The sequence below is a fragment of the Impatiens glandulifera genome, chromosome 1, assembly GCF_907164915.1.
Source record: "Impatiens glandulifera chromosome 1, dImpGla2.1, whole genome shotgun sequence".
NCBI classification, from domain to species: domain Eukaryota; kingdom Viridiplantae; phylum Streptophyta; class Magnoliopsida; order Ericales; family Balsaminaceae; genus Impatiens; species Impatiens glandulifera.
Genome location: NC_061862.1, coordinates 116,345,277 through 116,361,631, shown reverse-complemented (window position 1 = coordinate 116,361,631; position 16,355 = coordinate 116,345,277). Strand labels below are relative to the sequence as shown.

Genomic DNA, 16,355 nt, shown 5'->3' with positions numbered 1-16,355 from the left:
CCTTGATGATGCTGATCGTAAGTGTGGAGACTCACTGATTGTCTGTCATGGTGTGATGTTTGAGATTATAAATTTCACTATTGAGCTTTTTTTCTTTCTTTTTTCACATCCAGTCATAGGCTATAGGATTCGATGAATAGATCTGCAAAGTAATTTTTTCTTCAAAATTGTGAAAGTCCGCTTCTCCTTTTTGCTTGGAACTCTGCATTTTTATGAGAAATGAATAAAAAAATTAGATATTAATTTAATTTCTAGGTCAAAAAGCAGAATCTGGTGAAATATTTGAACAATTGTTTTTTTAACAGTGTTTGGGTCTTTTTCATCAAATTAAGATGTAAAGTGTGCGTGTTGTGTCTGTTTAAGTATGTGAACCTGGTAGTGATGGAAAAAGTAGCTAAAAAACTATACACATGGATGGACTTTGGGATTTCCCAGACCAATATATTGTTGAGCCTACTGATGGTTCTGGTGGTTCCATTTTGCAAGTTAGTAAGGTGGATGGGTCTATGAAACTCATTGGTTAGCTCCTTTTTTTAATTGTTTCTTCATTTACTCTTAAGTGTTACCGTTTGCTTTATTTCTTCATTGGACGCAGGTGTCTTACCTAAATGTATTTCCTTTTTGTAGATGATGTTCTGCAATGTAGTTCTGTTCGAGGGCCAGATATTCAGACAATATATGGTGTGGCTGGGATGATAAAGTTGTTAGCAGGCAAGTTTCTACCAAACTGATGTAATAACATGTAAAACATATTCATGAGCTAAGATCTGGTATGAATGTCTGTGTTAGCTTCATCCCTCTACGGATTTGAATCAGCCTAACTTTTAGAACTTGATTGGTGACCTTGTTTAGACGTCTTTAGTACTGGATTTCAGATACATTCATCCCTCTACGGATTTGAATCAGCCTAACTTTTAGAACTTGATTGGTGACCTTGTTTAGACGTCTTTAGTACTGGATTTCAGATACATATAGCAGGAATCTGGAATTGTTGGAATCTAGAGTGTGAAATCTTTTCACTTTATCTGCATAGATTTTGCAAGTTAATTTCAAAGCGCATTTAGCATAATACACCTCATGATTTTTTTAAAACACGCCAAGTAAGGTCCAACTGGCTACACTACATTGGCTAACACACCTCATGAATAAGACATGTAAATAGCGAATTCAATGCCTAAGAAGCAATATTCACAATTGGTCTGAGGATCAAAGTTGGTCCTCTAAAAAGTTATTTGATTTGTTTTAGCTCTGCGTCATTTTGATGTCACTGTAAAGCTTGATTCACAACACAAAATTCTTATAGGTTGATGACGTTTTATATAGTCTCTCATGTTTCTTTCTTTGTTGCTATTTTCATATATTATTTTTCTTGCTGCAGTTAAATGTGAACACCTAACAGAAGTTCGTGAAAAGAATAGTGCTATTGCTTTGTAGCAATCCATCCACTACAAGCACGTCTTTATTTTCTTCTTTCTACACTAAAGCAAATCATCATCTTACACCCGCTTAATTTCTTTTCTTTTCCCCCACAACTACTTTCTGGATATTATGGTTCCTCACTCACTTCCTAATTAAAAATTGAGAGTATGCAGACCTGATGCATTGTGTTTGAATGACTGATTATTTTATGGTTGATTGAAAAATTCATGTACATGAATGTTCTGCTACTTCTCTTAGAGTTTGAGGTATTTGAGTTATATTACTTGTCGAGTTAGGGTGATAGAATTAGTCCACTGCAGATGATTAAGTGCACATGCATTTGCAATTGCTAAATGAGATGACTGTTACCTCAGCTTGAAATGTTGATGGCAAACAATAATAGGTAAGTGCAAAGGTATTAATTATTTTGACCTGATTTTATTTTAACCATAAATCATGATTCTCATTCTTGGGAGATCTTCAATACTTTACTTACCCATACTTGTGAGAGTAGTAATGCAGTTGTGTTGCATCTGCGACATGGCCCATATATTTACTTTATCTTGTTCAAGATTTCAATGTATTGATTTGAATCTTTTTTACACACTCCCTAAATTTTGTGAACGGGTTTCTTCATTGCAGTCTATCCACTATTCCGACATGCATTGGAATCTGTATCTCACTCGTCGAGGTATAACTATCTTTTAGTTCGAGTATCTAGCAATTGTATGTATTAATATAATTTTGACATTGATTTGGTAAGAATACAGGTGAATCTGTCATCAAATCTTTTGACAGAGTTGTCAGATGCTTTTGTCAATTTACATAAAGGTTGGTATTTTTGTTTCATTTCTTCTTTTTGTCCCCATTCTTTTGCCATTGTGGTAGAGCTAATAGTTATTTATAAATTATTTTGGATGTTAAGTTATTTAGGAATTGAAGCACCATATATGCTCATATGCCAAACCAAGAAACGTGCACAATTAATATCAAGCACACATGAACTAGTTATGATTCACATTACAAGGGAAATTGTATGATTCAATAAATGACAAGGTTGTTGGAAAAAATATGATGAATTTGAAGAATCATCTACATGAATTTGGATTGGCCCGTGAAGAAAGAATATGTTTTTCTTCTTATTTTTAGAAGGAAGGCCAATAATTAGGAACTCAAGATTGAACACTAACTCATTAATGCTTAGTGAATTTTGTCTAAAGAAACAAAATATGCAGACAAATCATGGAATAGGAGATAAGATGTTTAAAGAGTATTGGTTCAAGGAGAAAGTGAACTGAAACAAGAAGAAATAATTATCAAGCTCTTACCTGCTCTTTTGTTAGGTATGTTGTAGGAAAAAACTTCATATTTTCTTTCAATTTTAGTAATGTAAGCTAAGCTTAGGCCTTAGAGCATTCAAATGCATAAGTTTAAAAGGTACATACAGTGTTAAAATAGAAGCAAGGTTAAACTTGCATATAATAATAATAATAATCTTTATAACTCATAACCTATTTGGTCTTTTTTCTTTGGTACGCAGGTTCTTACACTTAGCAACAATGTCGACAGTAAATACCTCCCTAAAACAATGTTTAAAATGTGCAAACAACTTTTAACCTTGAACGCATATCACACAGAATTTACAATTGACATTCTAAGACAGGTTTTAACTCTCATTCTATTTCATTCACTTTTTATATTTTAAAATGTACTGCTGTCAATTATCAATGCATTGTGATTTTAAATGGAAGGATGGGATCGATTTGAGTTGAAATCTTTGTTGATTGATAAGGGAATTGTCGAGACATCTTCCACTTTATGCGGAAATGAATCTACTTGAAGGTATTTTTCTACCTTTTTTTATGTGTTTTTTCTTTTGTTTATTGCAATATTCTTTATTAGTAGTACATTGTTAGAACTTTAAGTATAATATTATATGAACGAATATTGTGATTCTTCTTCTTATCTTCTTGTATTAGATGTTTTTCTTATATTGTTGATATGAGTTTTATACTTTTTGTTTGAGTTATATACTTTTAAAGGAAAATTAATCATTGGTATTTGGTTTTTTTCTTTTAATGGTATTGATGGCTGATTGAAGTGTTCATCCTCAAGTTGTCAATTACAAGAAGAAGAATTGTGGACACAGCAATTAGGTTTTTCTTTTCAAATTGTCTATATTTAATTCACATCAATATTTTTTTTTTATTTCTAATTTTGAAAGGAATATTTTTTTACATAATTGCAGTGTGAAGGCCCAAAAAGAAGATCAAGTAGATGAAAATCATCTATTTTTCTATTTCAGCTTTGTTGTTTAAAATTATTTTGTTTGTTTTAGATCTTTTGAATCTTCTAACAATGATATGATAAGATTAAATGAGATATTTTATTGAGAGAATTTATATGATTTTGTTATAATTAAAAATGTCAATAATTAGTATGAAATAAATTTTTTTAATAATTATTTAATTTTAAAAAATACACAAAAATATATTATAAACAATTGTAAAATAAAATCAATATTATTAGAAAGAATTGTTAAACAATGATAAAGACTTTTAGCAACGCTTAAATTAGTGTTACCGACGCTTAATTAAGCGTCGGTATAACTTACGCCCACCCTGCTTATGGTGACGCATAAGTACGTGTTGGTAATATTTTTGGCGACGCTTTTAACGGTTGGCAAAAGTCTTTTTAAGCGTCGCCGAAAGTCTTTTTTGTTGTAGTGCTTGAGACCTTACTTTCACTTTGTCAAACAACTCATATACTAACTTATTTTATATACAACCCGACCTTCTTTATCCTCAATTCAGCTAACTATACATCTCATTCCACATTTATTCACCCCAATAATTGACCTCTCATATATGACCTTACACTTTCACTTCGATCAAATCAACCATATCCCAACATCACCATTCTCTTTTACTTTTCACTTTTGTCACTAATCCACAATCAACCTTTTATCTCGTGACCCATCTCCTCGCATATTTTATAATATGCAACTTGACTTTTTTTATCCTTAATTCGAATAAATAATCATCTCATTCCACATTTATCCACACTTTAATCAACATCTCATATCGTGTGACCTTACACAAATTCATTTCGGTCAAGTCAATGATCTACAACGTTACTAATCTCTTTTACTCTCTCTTTGACCCATCAATCCCCAATCGACCTCTCATAGTGTGACCTTACTTACTTTGATTAACCAACCATCTCATTCCACATTTTTATCCCATTAATCTTAATCGACCTCTCATCTCGAGATTTTACCTTCATTTCGGGCAAACAATTCATCTCCTCATGTATTTTATAATAAACAATCTAAATTACTTATCCTCACTTTGACTGACCAACCCATCTCATTGCACATTTATCCTCCCTAATCGAACATCTCATACCGTGACCTTAAATTTTCACTTTGATACATTACCAATCTTTGTTACCCTCACTTTGGCCTACCAATCCCTAATTGGCATCTTATCATGTGGCATACTCATTTCGACTAACTAACCATTGCATTCCATATTTTATCCACCTCAATTACCTCTAATCTTGTGACCTAACATTTTCACTCCGGTTAAATCAAAAAACAAAAAACCATATCGTGAATGTCATTTACTCAACCACCAATTTCATCACATATTTTAACTATCCCTCCCAATCGATCTCTAATTTTGTGAATGTCATTTACCCACCCACCTATTTCATCGCAAATTTTAACCAATATCATTCACATCAAACCGTTTTTTTACTTCGATAAACCAACGTTTTTACTTCACATATAACCATCAGTAGTTTAAAAATTGTGCCTAACGTGATTTAAGCCGCGGACTCTATTATGTAATATTAACACTTCAATCACTAGACCACTTAAAATTTTGTTGATTTATATTTATTATTTATATATAATATATAGTTTATATGATTAATAATAAAAAAATACTTGTATTTTTAAATATTTAATAAATACTTATTATTTTAATATATTTAAATTAATTTTTAATTTTTAAAATTTATTAATTTTTTCACTAAGATTTATTATATATATATATGAATGAATTATTATTATTATTATACTATTATGGATCTTTTATTATCGTTTTAAATATATTATAAATTTTATTTATTTAAATGTATTATTAAAATAAAAAATAAAACAATGTGTCAAATTATTTTATAATTAAGTAATATATATATATATATATTAGTTAGTTAAAAAGTTGATCTTATATTGTTAAAATGTTTCAGTTCATCAAATTTGGTATTAAATTTAGAATATAAAGTTTTATTTGCTTAGATGGTTAAATGATTGTACTTGTTTTATTACGTTACAAGTTCGAAATATACATATAAAGTTTTTAATTTTGTTTTTAACCGTTTTAAGTTTATTGGTGGGTCAACCCACAATCTGACCCATGTATCAATTTACTCTCACATATATATCCAAATTAACAACAACTCTCAATCCGACAATCCGGACAATTTGAAATTAAGCATTATAATATATATATATATATAGATTGATTAAATGGTTGTTTTTGTTTTGTTAGGTTGCAAGTTTGAAACATATATATAGCATTTTTATTTTATTTTTAACCATTTTAACTTAATGGGCGGGTCAACCCACAATCCGACCAAAGTATCCATTTACTCTCACATATATATCCAAATTAACCACTAAGCTCTCGACCCGACAATCTGGAAATTCTGAAATTAAGCATTATTATATATATAATTTGCTGCCTGACGGGCTCGAACCTAGGACCTCTCAAGGAGGCTAAGGATATCCACTTCTTGTTACTGCAAGACAAAAAGAGGGAATTAAAAATTTGGACACAAGGAGTTAATCACATAGTCCACAAACACACTTAACCAACCGCATAAACTGTCATCTAACAAACTCGAACCTAAGACCTCACAAGGAGGTTGGGTATATCCAGATTTTGTTGCCACTCGGATAGAAGATGGGATTATTTTAAGGAGTCCGGAGATATCCATAATTATTTATCCTTTAACAATATAATCAAAGTTGAGGGTTTTACATTAATGAGGTCTAACTTAAATACATCATACTAAATACCTTAAGTCTACTTTGTTTAATATTTTAATAGTTAAATCTTATAACTAGTTTCTAAGAAATTTTTTTAATAATTTATTTTTCATAAAATATATCAAGAGTTTGCTAGATTGTCACCATTCTAAAAAAATATTCATTTAAACATTTTGTAAAATTAATTGTGTGATTGGGATTTGTTTTTTTTAAAGAAACAAATTAGTGAAAATATTATTTTTATGCTTTAATTAATTCTCATTTTCCCCTTTTTAATTTTTTTCAACCTCTTCTTTTCTAGTCGTTCGAGATTGAGATGCAATGAAAAACGTTTTATGAATGATGTAGTGAGTTCTTTTGTGCTCTGTAAATATACTATATATCTTTTGTTAGTAATATAAGCGCAGAGCAACATCATCAATATGTGGTTCTCCAAGTCGCAATAAGTCATTGCGAAAGCGTATATTTTGAAAAAGACAAACGGATCGCTTTTTCCTATGTACTTAAATAGTGTTAGAAACTTGACACCTACCGGAATAACAGCTCATTTAGAAGATTTTATAGCGCATTTTCAGTCATGATGTTCTTCAATGCTTTTTTCCTTAGCTAACTTATTTAGCTGGGTTTGCATTTCTACCTACTTGACTTGAACTTGAGTCATATGACATTGATATTTTGTTAGCGGTGATTGGTCAGCCACTGAAATTTGTTTTTTCTATGAACCTAGGGAGGTTGTTTTTCCACATGTTGTACGCATGTAGTTTGGTCAATATCCACTTTAGAGTCTTCATAGAGAGATACTTCTTCTTGGGCTTTTTAACTAGTCAAACAAGGGTTAATATAATTGGGATTACTTGGTTAGAAAAACGAGGAGAAGAAGGTATGAACGTGTACAGATAGGGTTTAATCGTTCATACACGAACGATGTCCTAGTGAACCTATAGTGATATACTTGGTTTAAAGATGGAATCGTGTATGAACGATTAGTGCACCTATCAACATATAGGGTTTCTAACAGAACTATATAAAAATGATGTGTCGATATATCGACATATATGTTTTACAGGAGGAATCGTTTACAAACGATTAGTGCACCTATCAAAAGATAGGGTTTCTAGATGAAATCATGTACGAACGACGTCTCGACCTATTAACAAATAGGATTTAGTCACGAAGTTATGTACGAACGACGTCCCAATCTATTATTAAATATGATTTAGCCACGGAGTCGTATAAAAAGAAAGTCTCGACCTATTAAAAAATAGGATTAGTCATAGAGTCGTGTACGAATGACATCTTGACCTATTAACAAATAGGATTTAGGGTACCTAACTACAATCAGGCATTTGACGGAATCATATAAAAATGATCTATCACACCTATTAGCAGACAAGAATTTGGATACCTAACTATAATTAGAGCTATTAGAGGAATCGTATAAAATGATCTATCGCACCTTTCAATAGATAGGGTTTTGGATATCTAATTGTAATTAAGGTTTAAACGGGATCGTGTACGAACGATCTCCCGTACCTATCGATATATAGGTTTTAGATACCTAATTACAATTAGGGTTTAAATAGGATCGTGAACGAACGATCTCTCGTACCTATCGATAGATAGGTTTTAGGTACCTATTTACAATTAGGGTTTAAAAGGGATCTTGTATGAACGATCTCATGTACCTATCATTAAATAGAGTTTAGATACCTAACTATAATTATGGTTTTTAGAGGAATCGTGTAAAAATGATCTATCACACCTATCAAAAGATAGGATTTTAGATGCATAACTATAATTATGGTTTAAACGGGATCGTGTACGAATGATCTCTCGTTCCTATTAATAGATAGAGTTTTGAATACCTAATTACAATTAAGGTTTAAACGGGATCGTGCACGAACGATCTCTCGAACCTATCAATATATAGGATTTTGGATACATAATTACAATTAGGGTTTAAATGGGATTTTGTACGAACGATCTCACGTACCTAACAATAAATAGGGTTTTGACGACTCGATTTTACTTATTTTAGTTTTTCGGTATCAGTTGAAATCCTTTAAAAACAAAATCCTTGTTTCCCTTTTTTTAAAATGGGCTTCGTAGCTAGTTGAAATCTATCAATCGACGGTTTCGAGCTTTATTTGTGGATAAATGACTCATATTTTTGGATTAAAAAATATTTTTTCTCCAGTTCCTATCCTTGTTAGTCTTATTTTTTCCGAGTTTGGAATGAACCTTGATCATTTTGAATGAATCATGACGTTTTTGGATTCGAAACGTATTCGAGATTAACTTTTAATTCTCTTTTCCGTCCTTTGTGATGATTTTACATTCATCATGGAATAAAATTTATTTTCCCCTAATCTTCAAGATATCAACTATAAATTCGATCTCGAGTACAAATGATTATCCACGATCATAACCCTTGAGAAAGGTGGTCAACACCTTAACCTTTTGATAAAAGAGTGCAACTTATTTTTGGTTGCTTGGCCCTGAACAATATTTCTTGAAAGTCCAACTAATTGCAAAAAATATTTGGATAGGTCTTATTAACTTTTTTCTTTGGGTTTTAGTTTGTCATTTTTCACTTTTTATTTTTTTGGTTCGCGGGTATATCTTGTAGAATCGGTGCATCCTTACCCTTACCATGACAATCATGACTAGAGTCTGAGTAGGAAACGAATGGTGATTTCAATACCTCAACCAATTGAACAATTTTCTTTTTTCCGTTCTTGAGGTATATCTAGTAGAATCATTACATTATTCTCTTACCGTAGCCATCATAACTAGAGTCTGAGTGAGCATGAATGGTGATTTCAATACCTCAAGCAACACATGAACATTTTACAAATTTTCAGAGCTTTCCGGAGTTTATTCTGGTTCTCTTTTTAGCATTATCATGTTTTGTTTTGTTTTGTTTCTTACCAAAGTATGAGTTTCAACCCTTTCCTTCTTTAACTAAAGTAACGATGAGGTTTCCTTTCTCAATTTGGAGCTATGGGCCTCGCTTTTATGGGGTTTATTCAGATTCATTTTCTTCAAAAACCTTCTATGGAGTGTTTCTCTTTGGATAATTACCTACAAATGAAAAAGAGCTTATGATCAATATCTCTTGAATCGAGATTATTGTGAAATCCTCGGTTTTGTTTCTAAGTATATCACTCTAAAGGAAGTGATGCTCTTGGCTTTGCCCCTACTTGTTTCCTAAGATCCGAAACATCGGCTCTAGGATTAAATATAATTTTTTATTCCTTTCTCAAAAGCTTTCTTTCTCTTGAGGAAGGGACTGGGTGGTTTATTTATGTAAGTGAGACTAAGCCCGTAAATATGCAGGTTTCCTACGTATTTACTCTCCTTTATTTTTTGTACTAAGAAGATTCAGGACATCGTAGTTTAGACATGAGTTCTTTGTCCATATTGGAAGATATACAAAACTTGGTATTGGATTCTATTGAGATAAACTTCTTTCTAAGTCGAGCTTTAAACCGTTCTACGCATGCTTGACATTCAATATATCTTTTAAGCGCATCGAGATTGCTTGGCGCAATGAACGCTTCGCCTTCTACATTAGATAGGCGAACAACTCCTCTAGAGATGATCTTCTTAAGTAAGAAGGGTCTTTCCCATTGAGGTTGAAACTTTCCCTTGGAGTCTAGGAGCTTCCGGGTTCGTTTGAGAACTAGATCACCTTCTTTGAGGTTTCTAGGTGTCTAACATGCGATTTTTGTAGGCTTAGATTTTATACAAAGCGTTTAACCTCCTATCCTCCATTAATGTTAGTTGGTCATATCGAGACTTGAGCCAGTCTTCTTCTAGGACATGTCTCTCTAAGAGTATTCTTAGAGTCAAAATCTCGATTCTGATGGGTTGTACGACGTCCATGTTGTAAACCAAAGAGTAGGGAGTTTCGTCCGTCGAGGTTCTAGTGGTTGTACGATATCCCCATAATACATATGGCAACTTTTTATGCTGGTCCTTATATATGTTGGTCATCTTTTTTATGATCATATCCACGTTTTTTCTTGCCGCTTCGACCGCTACATTGGTTTGGGGTTTATAGGGCGATGAATTGTGATGCTCGATCTTGAACTCGTCGAGTAGTTCCAACACTTGTCCTTGAAAGTGTCGTCCATTGTCTGAAATTAGGGCGTGAGCAACTCCATATCTAGTGATGATTCTAGTTTGAATAAACTTTGTCACTTGAGATAATTTCAGAACCTTGTATAAGGATACTTCAACCCATTTGGTGAAGTAGTTTATGGCGACGAGTATGAACTCGTATCCATTTTATGCATTGTGATATATTTTCCAGATTACATCGATGCCCCATATAGAAAATGACCAAGGGGATGTCATGTTGTAGAGGAGCAAGGTCGGTGTTTGCTTCAAGTTAGCATATATTTGACACTGATGACAACTCCTTACATAACTCACACATTCTTATTTGAGTTTTTTCCAATAATATCCTAAATAGAGTATTTTTTGGCTAAAGCCATTCCATTCATGTGCGGGCCACATGTCCATGCATGTACTTCTTCCATGATCCTATTGGATTTAGGATTAGTTATGCAAAGCAGATTTTGACCATCGAAAGATTGTAGGTAAATCTTGTTGGCAATTCAAGCGTAGTTGGTGGAATATTGGTGCAACACCCGTCGTTCCTTAGCTCGGAAGTGGGAAGGATATTCTCCATACTCAATGTACTTATGGAGAGTATCATACCAGGGTTTAGTAGTATTCTCATAAGAAGTGACTACGCTAGACTCAAAACCAGGTTGTTGCTTTTGTTAGATTTTCAGTGGTTAACTTTGATTTCCTCGGGAATTTGAATCATGGCTGATAAAGTACCCAGATCATTCGCGAAGCGGTCTTGGCTTCTTGTAACGTGAACAAATGATACTTGATCAAATTTGTTCATGAGTTTGGTTAAGTGATCGTGGTAGGGTTACAAGTTTTCCCTTCCACTTTCCATGTGCCATTGGCTTGGGATATAACCAAGTTAGAGTCACAAACAACTTCTAGCTTAATTACCCCTTATTCATATGCCAATTTGAGGCTCGAGAGGCATGCCTCTTATTCGGCTTCGTTATTGATGATGAAATAATTGAGTTTTTTGGATATTGGGTTGTATGTTCATTTCGAGTCAACTAAAAAAATACATATTCTGTAACCCTACTTTCCAAAGATCTGTCAAACATTCGTTTTCATGTCTAATGTTACACTTATAATTCCCTCATCTGGGAACTCAAATTCGTCTTCTAACTCAATAATGATGGGTTGGTCAGCAAGAAAGTTTGTAACAATGCTTCCTTTGATAGACTTTTGTACCCTATAGGCTATATCATATTCGGATAACATCATCATTCATTTGTCTAGCCTTGGTGAAAGAAGAGTTCGTTGGAACAAGAAATAGAACAGTTCTAGTCTTGATACAAACTTGATGGGGTGGGCTTGCACGTTTTGTCTTAACCTTTTGGCGACCCATGCTAAGGCTCAACAAATTTTCTCAGTAGGAGTGTAATTAATTTCACACCAAGTCATCCTCTTACTGATGTAATATACAACTGTTTTGAGTTTATCCTCATTTTCTTGAGCCAAAAGGCTTCCCATGGATGTGTCTGTTGTAGTAAGGTATATTATGAGAGGAATGCCAGACCTAGGCAATATGAGTATGGGAGGGAATTTTAAGTAATCCTCGATTTTGTAAAATTCTTGTTGACAATCTTCATCCCATACAACCTTTTGGTCTTTCTTCAGTAGCTTAAATAACAAATTGCATGTAATAGTAAGCTTATTTATGAATCGACTAATGTATTGGATTTTACCCAAAAATCCTCAACCCTCTCTTTCGTTTTGAGGGACCTGCATAGCCATGGTTGCTTCTATCTTAGAGGGATCAGTTTTTATGCCCCTTTATGTGATTAAAAAGCCGAGCATTTTACCAATCGTGACTCTGAAGGTGCATTTCTTCGAGTTGAGTGGTAGCTAATATGTCATGATTTGTTGTAGGAATTTCTCGAGGTTTAGGACATGTCCTTCTTGATCCTTCGATTTAAAAATCATGTAATCGACATATACTTCCACTTCCTTGTGGATTATATAATGAATGATCATAGTGGTGGTCCTTTGATAGGTGGATCCCACGTTCTTAAGACAGAAAGACATGACCTTATAATAAAATGTTACTACATCTGTTGTGAACGTGGTCTTTTCCTTATCTTGTTGACCATCATAATTTGGTTGTATCCTGAAAATTTGTTCATGAATGATAACAGTTCATGATCGAGAACATGATAAACTAGTATGTTGATGTGTGGTAGATGGAAGTGATATTTAAAGTTGGCATTGTTTAGATCTCAATAATCTACACACACATAATTTTCTGTCTTTCTTCAAGATGGGGACTACATTGGCTATCCATATAGGATATTCTACTACATTAAGAAATCTAGCTTCGAGTTGCTTTCAGACTTCTTCTTGGATTTTATTAATGACTTAGTCTTTCATCCGTCTGAGATTTTGATTTACTGGCTTAGCGTTAGAATATAGAGGAATATGATGTCGTGTGATATTTGGATCAATATCTTGCAAGTCCTTTGCTAAGAAATATATAGCAGACTTTGATAATTTATTTTTAAATAATTAAAGAGGGAGAAATTGTTAAAATTAAATAAAAATTAACTTAATATAAGTATACAACAATTACAAGGTTTTGAATATTTAGATTAAATAATCAAAAAGGGAGAAATTATTATAATATCATTTTTGAAAATGTTTTAATAATGAATGGATAAAACTAAGTTCAATTAAATATATAAATTAAATTATATATATATATAACTGTTAAGTCATATCAAATATATTAAGGGTGTGTTTGATAGCCATGGAATTGGCATTGGAATTGGAATTGGAGGGTCCAATTTCAATTCTTATGTTTGTTAGACACTTTAATATTAAGAATTGGAATTGGAATTAGAATTCCAATGGAATTCAATATAGTGTAATTTGATAGTTCTCAATTCCTATCTTTTTAGGTCGGAATTGTAATTCCAAATTAACACGTTTTTCATGTTTTTGACATGTTTAACACGTTTTTCACACATTAAACACGTTTTACACGTTTTTAACACGTTTTTTTACACCTTTAACATATTTTCATATGTTGACACGTTTAACACGTTTTGGCACATTTAATACGTTTTTGGCACGTTTAACACGTTTTTGGCACGTTTAACACGTTTTTGACACATTGAACACATTTTTCATGTTCTTGACACGTCTAACACGTTTTTGACACGTTTAATATGATTTTCACGTTTTTAACACGTTTAACACGTTTTTGGCACGTTTAACACGTTTTTGGCACGTTTAACACGTTTTTGTCACGTTTAACACGTTTTGACACATTTAACACGTTTTTCACGTCCTTGACATGTTTAACACGTTTTTAACACATTTAACACGTTTTTCACGTCTTTGACACGTTTAACACGTTTTTGACACGTTTAACATGATTTTCACGTTTTTAACACGTTTAACACGTTTGACACGTTTTTTTATGTTTTGGCACATTTTGCACGTTTTGGCACGTTTAACAAGTTTTTCACATATTTAACACGTTTTTGACGCATTTAACACGTTTTCACGTTTTTGACACATGTAACATGTTTTGTTACATTTTTGACATGTTTAACGCGTTTTCACGTTTTTGACACATTTAACACGTTTTTTTTTACGTTTTTGACACGTTTACCACATTTTTGACACGTTTTACACGTTTTTCACGTTTTGGCTAGTTTAACAAGTTTTTCACATATTTAACACGTTTTTGACACGTTTAACACGTTTTCACGTTTTTGACACATTTAACACATTTTTTTTACGCTTTTGACACGTTTAACATGTTTTCACGTTTTTAACATATTTAACATTTTTTTTACGTTTATGACACGTTTACAACATTTTTGACACGTTTAACACGTTTTTCACGTTTTGGCATGTTTAACACGTTTTTGATACGTTTAACACGTTTTCACGTTTTTGACACATTTAACACATTTTTTTACGTTTTTGACACGTTTAACATGTTTTCACGTTTTTAACACATTTAGCACTTTTTTTACGTTTTTGACACGTTTACCACATTTTTGACACGTTTAACACGTTTTTCACGTTTTGGCATGTTTAACACGTTTTTCACATGTTTGGAACGTTTAACACGTTTTTGACACGTTTTCATGTTTTAACACGTTTAAAACGTTTTTAACACGTTGACACGTTTCACATTTTTTTACTTTTTTGACACGTTTGACACATTTTTAACACATTTAACACGTTTAACACGTTTAACACGTTTTAACACGTTTAACACGTTTAACACGTTTAACACGTGAAAAACGTGTTAAAACATGTGAAAAACGTGAAAACGTGAAAAAAGTGTGATAATGTGTGAAAAACGTGAAAAACGTGTGAAAACGTGTGAAAACGTGTTAAAATGTGTAAAAAATGAGAAAACGTTTGAAAACGTGAAAAACGTGTTAAAACGTGAAAAACGTGTAAAACGTGAAAAACGTGTGAAAAACGTGTAAGCGTGAAAAACGTGTGAATAATGTGTGAAAAACGTGAAAAATGTGTGAAAAACGTGAAAACGTGTTGTAATGTGTGAAAAACATGATAACGTATTAAAACGTGAAAACGTGTGAAAACGTGTAAAAAACGTGTGAAAACGTGAAAAAGGTGTGAAAAACGTGAAAAACATGTGAAAAACGTGAAAAACGTTTGAAAAACATGAAAAACATGAAAAACGTGTTATAATGTGTGAAAAACGTGAAAACGTGAAAAATGTGAAAATGTGAAAAACGTGTGAAAATGTATGTAAATGTGTGAAAAACGTGTTAAAACGTGTAAAAAACGTGAAAACGTGAAAAACGTGTGAAAAACGTGAAAAACGTGTTAAAACGTGTAAAAATGTGAAAACGTGAAAAACGTGTGAATAATGTGTGAAAAACGTGAAAAATGTGTTGTAATGTGTGAAAAACGTGAAAATGTATTAAAACGTGTAAAAAACGTGTGAAAACGTGTAAAAAACGCGTGAAAACGTGAAAAACGTGTGAAAAACGTGAAAAATATGTGAAAACGTGAAAAACGTGTGAAAAACGTGTGAAAAACGTGAAAAACATGTTAAAACGTGTGAAAAACATGTGAAAATATGAAAACGTGTTAAAACGTGTGAAAAACGTGAAAAACGTGTGATAATGTGAAAAATGTCAAAAACGTATTAAACGTGCCAAAACGTCAAAACATATTTTAAAAGTTAACATTTTGAACCGATATTTTATTTTACAAACATTGGAATTTGAATTGAATTACAATTCTATCATTTTCCAAACATAGGAATTGAAATTGAATTACAATTCTATCATTTTTCCAAACATAGGAATTGAATTGTAATTCAATGCCAATTCCCATGGAATTGGAATTAGAATTCCAATGCCAATTCCAATTCCAATTCCCCATCATCAAACACACCCTAATTGTTTTTTAAGATAACAAAAAGGTGTTGTAGTGTAGTGGTAACACTCCTGCCTGTCACACGGCTGACCAGGGATCAAGAAGCATACCCGATAGTGACATCGGTTTCCAGATCGGTCTACTGGTTGGTTTCCCAAAAGCGTATCCGGTATTATACACGTTCGGTATTTAATGTTCCGGTTACATAAAGGTTGCGCGTTCGGTATTAAATGCTTCTGGCTATTTAATGAAGCATGGCCGATTATTTAATTACTTTTGGTATTAAAAGCCTTCAGTATTAAATAAGCTCCGGTTTGATTAAATAGAGCATCTGAATAAATATTTTCCATTACTTGATTAA

The 16,355-nt window shown here is 32.5% G+C and overlaps 1 protein-coding gene across 1 annotated transcript; it reads left to right on the top strand.

Moving 5' to 3' along the window:
• Positions 1-410: 410 nt before the first annotated feature.
• Positions 411-3,244, top strand: LOC124941176 (phosphoinositide phosphatase SAC6-like). Its single transcript, XM_047481464.1, has 6 exons — positions 411-519; positions 628-711; positions 2,062-2,110; positions 2,183-2,250; positions 3,057-3,082; positions 3,171-3,244. The coding sequence occupies exons 1-6, from the start codon at positions 411-413 to the stop codon at positions 3,189-3,191; spliced, it is 357 nt and encodes a 118-aa protein (XP_047337420.1). The 3' UTR covers positions 3,192-3,244.
• The last annotated feature ends 13,111 nt before the right edge of the window (positions 3,245-16,355 follow it).

Coding starts and splice junctions, on each gene's coding strand:
- LOC124941176 (XM_047481464.1), top strand. CDS start 411: ATGGATGGACTTTGGGATTTCCCAGACCAATATATTGTTGAGCCTACT. Junction 712..2,061: donor GATGATAAAGTTGTTAGCAG/GCAAGTTTCTAC, acceptor TCTTCATTGCAG/TCTATCCACTATTCCGACAT. Junction 3,083..3,170: donor CAATTGACATTCTAAGACAG/GTTTTAACTCTC, acceptor TTTAAATGGAAG/GATGGGATCGATTTGAGTTG.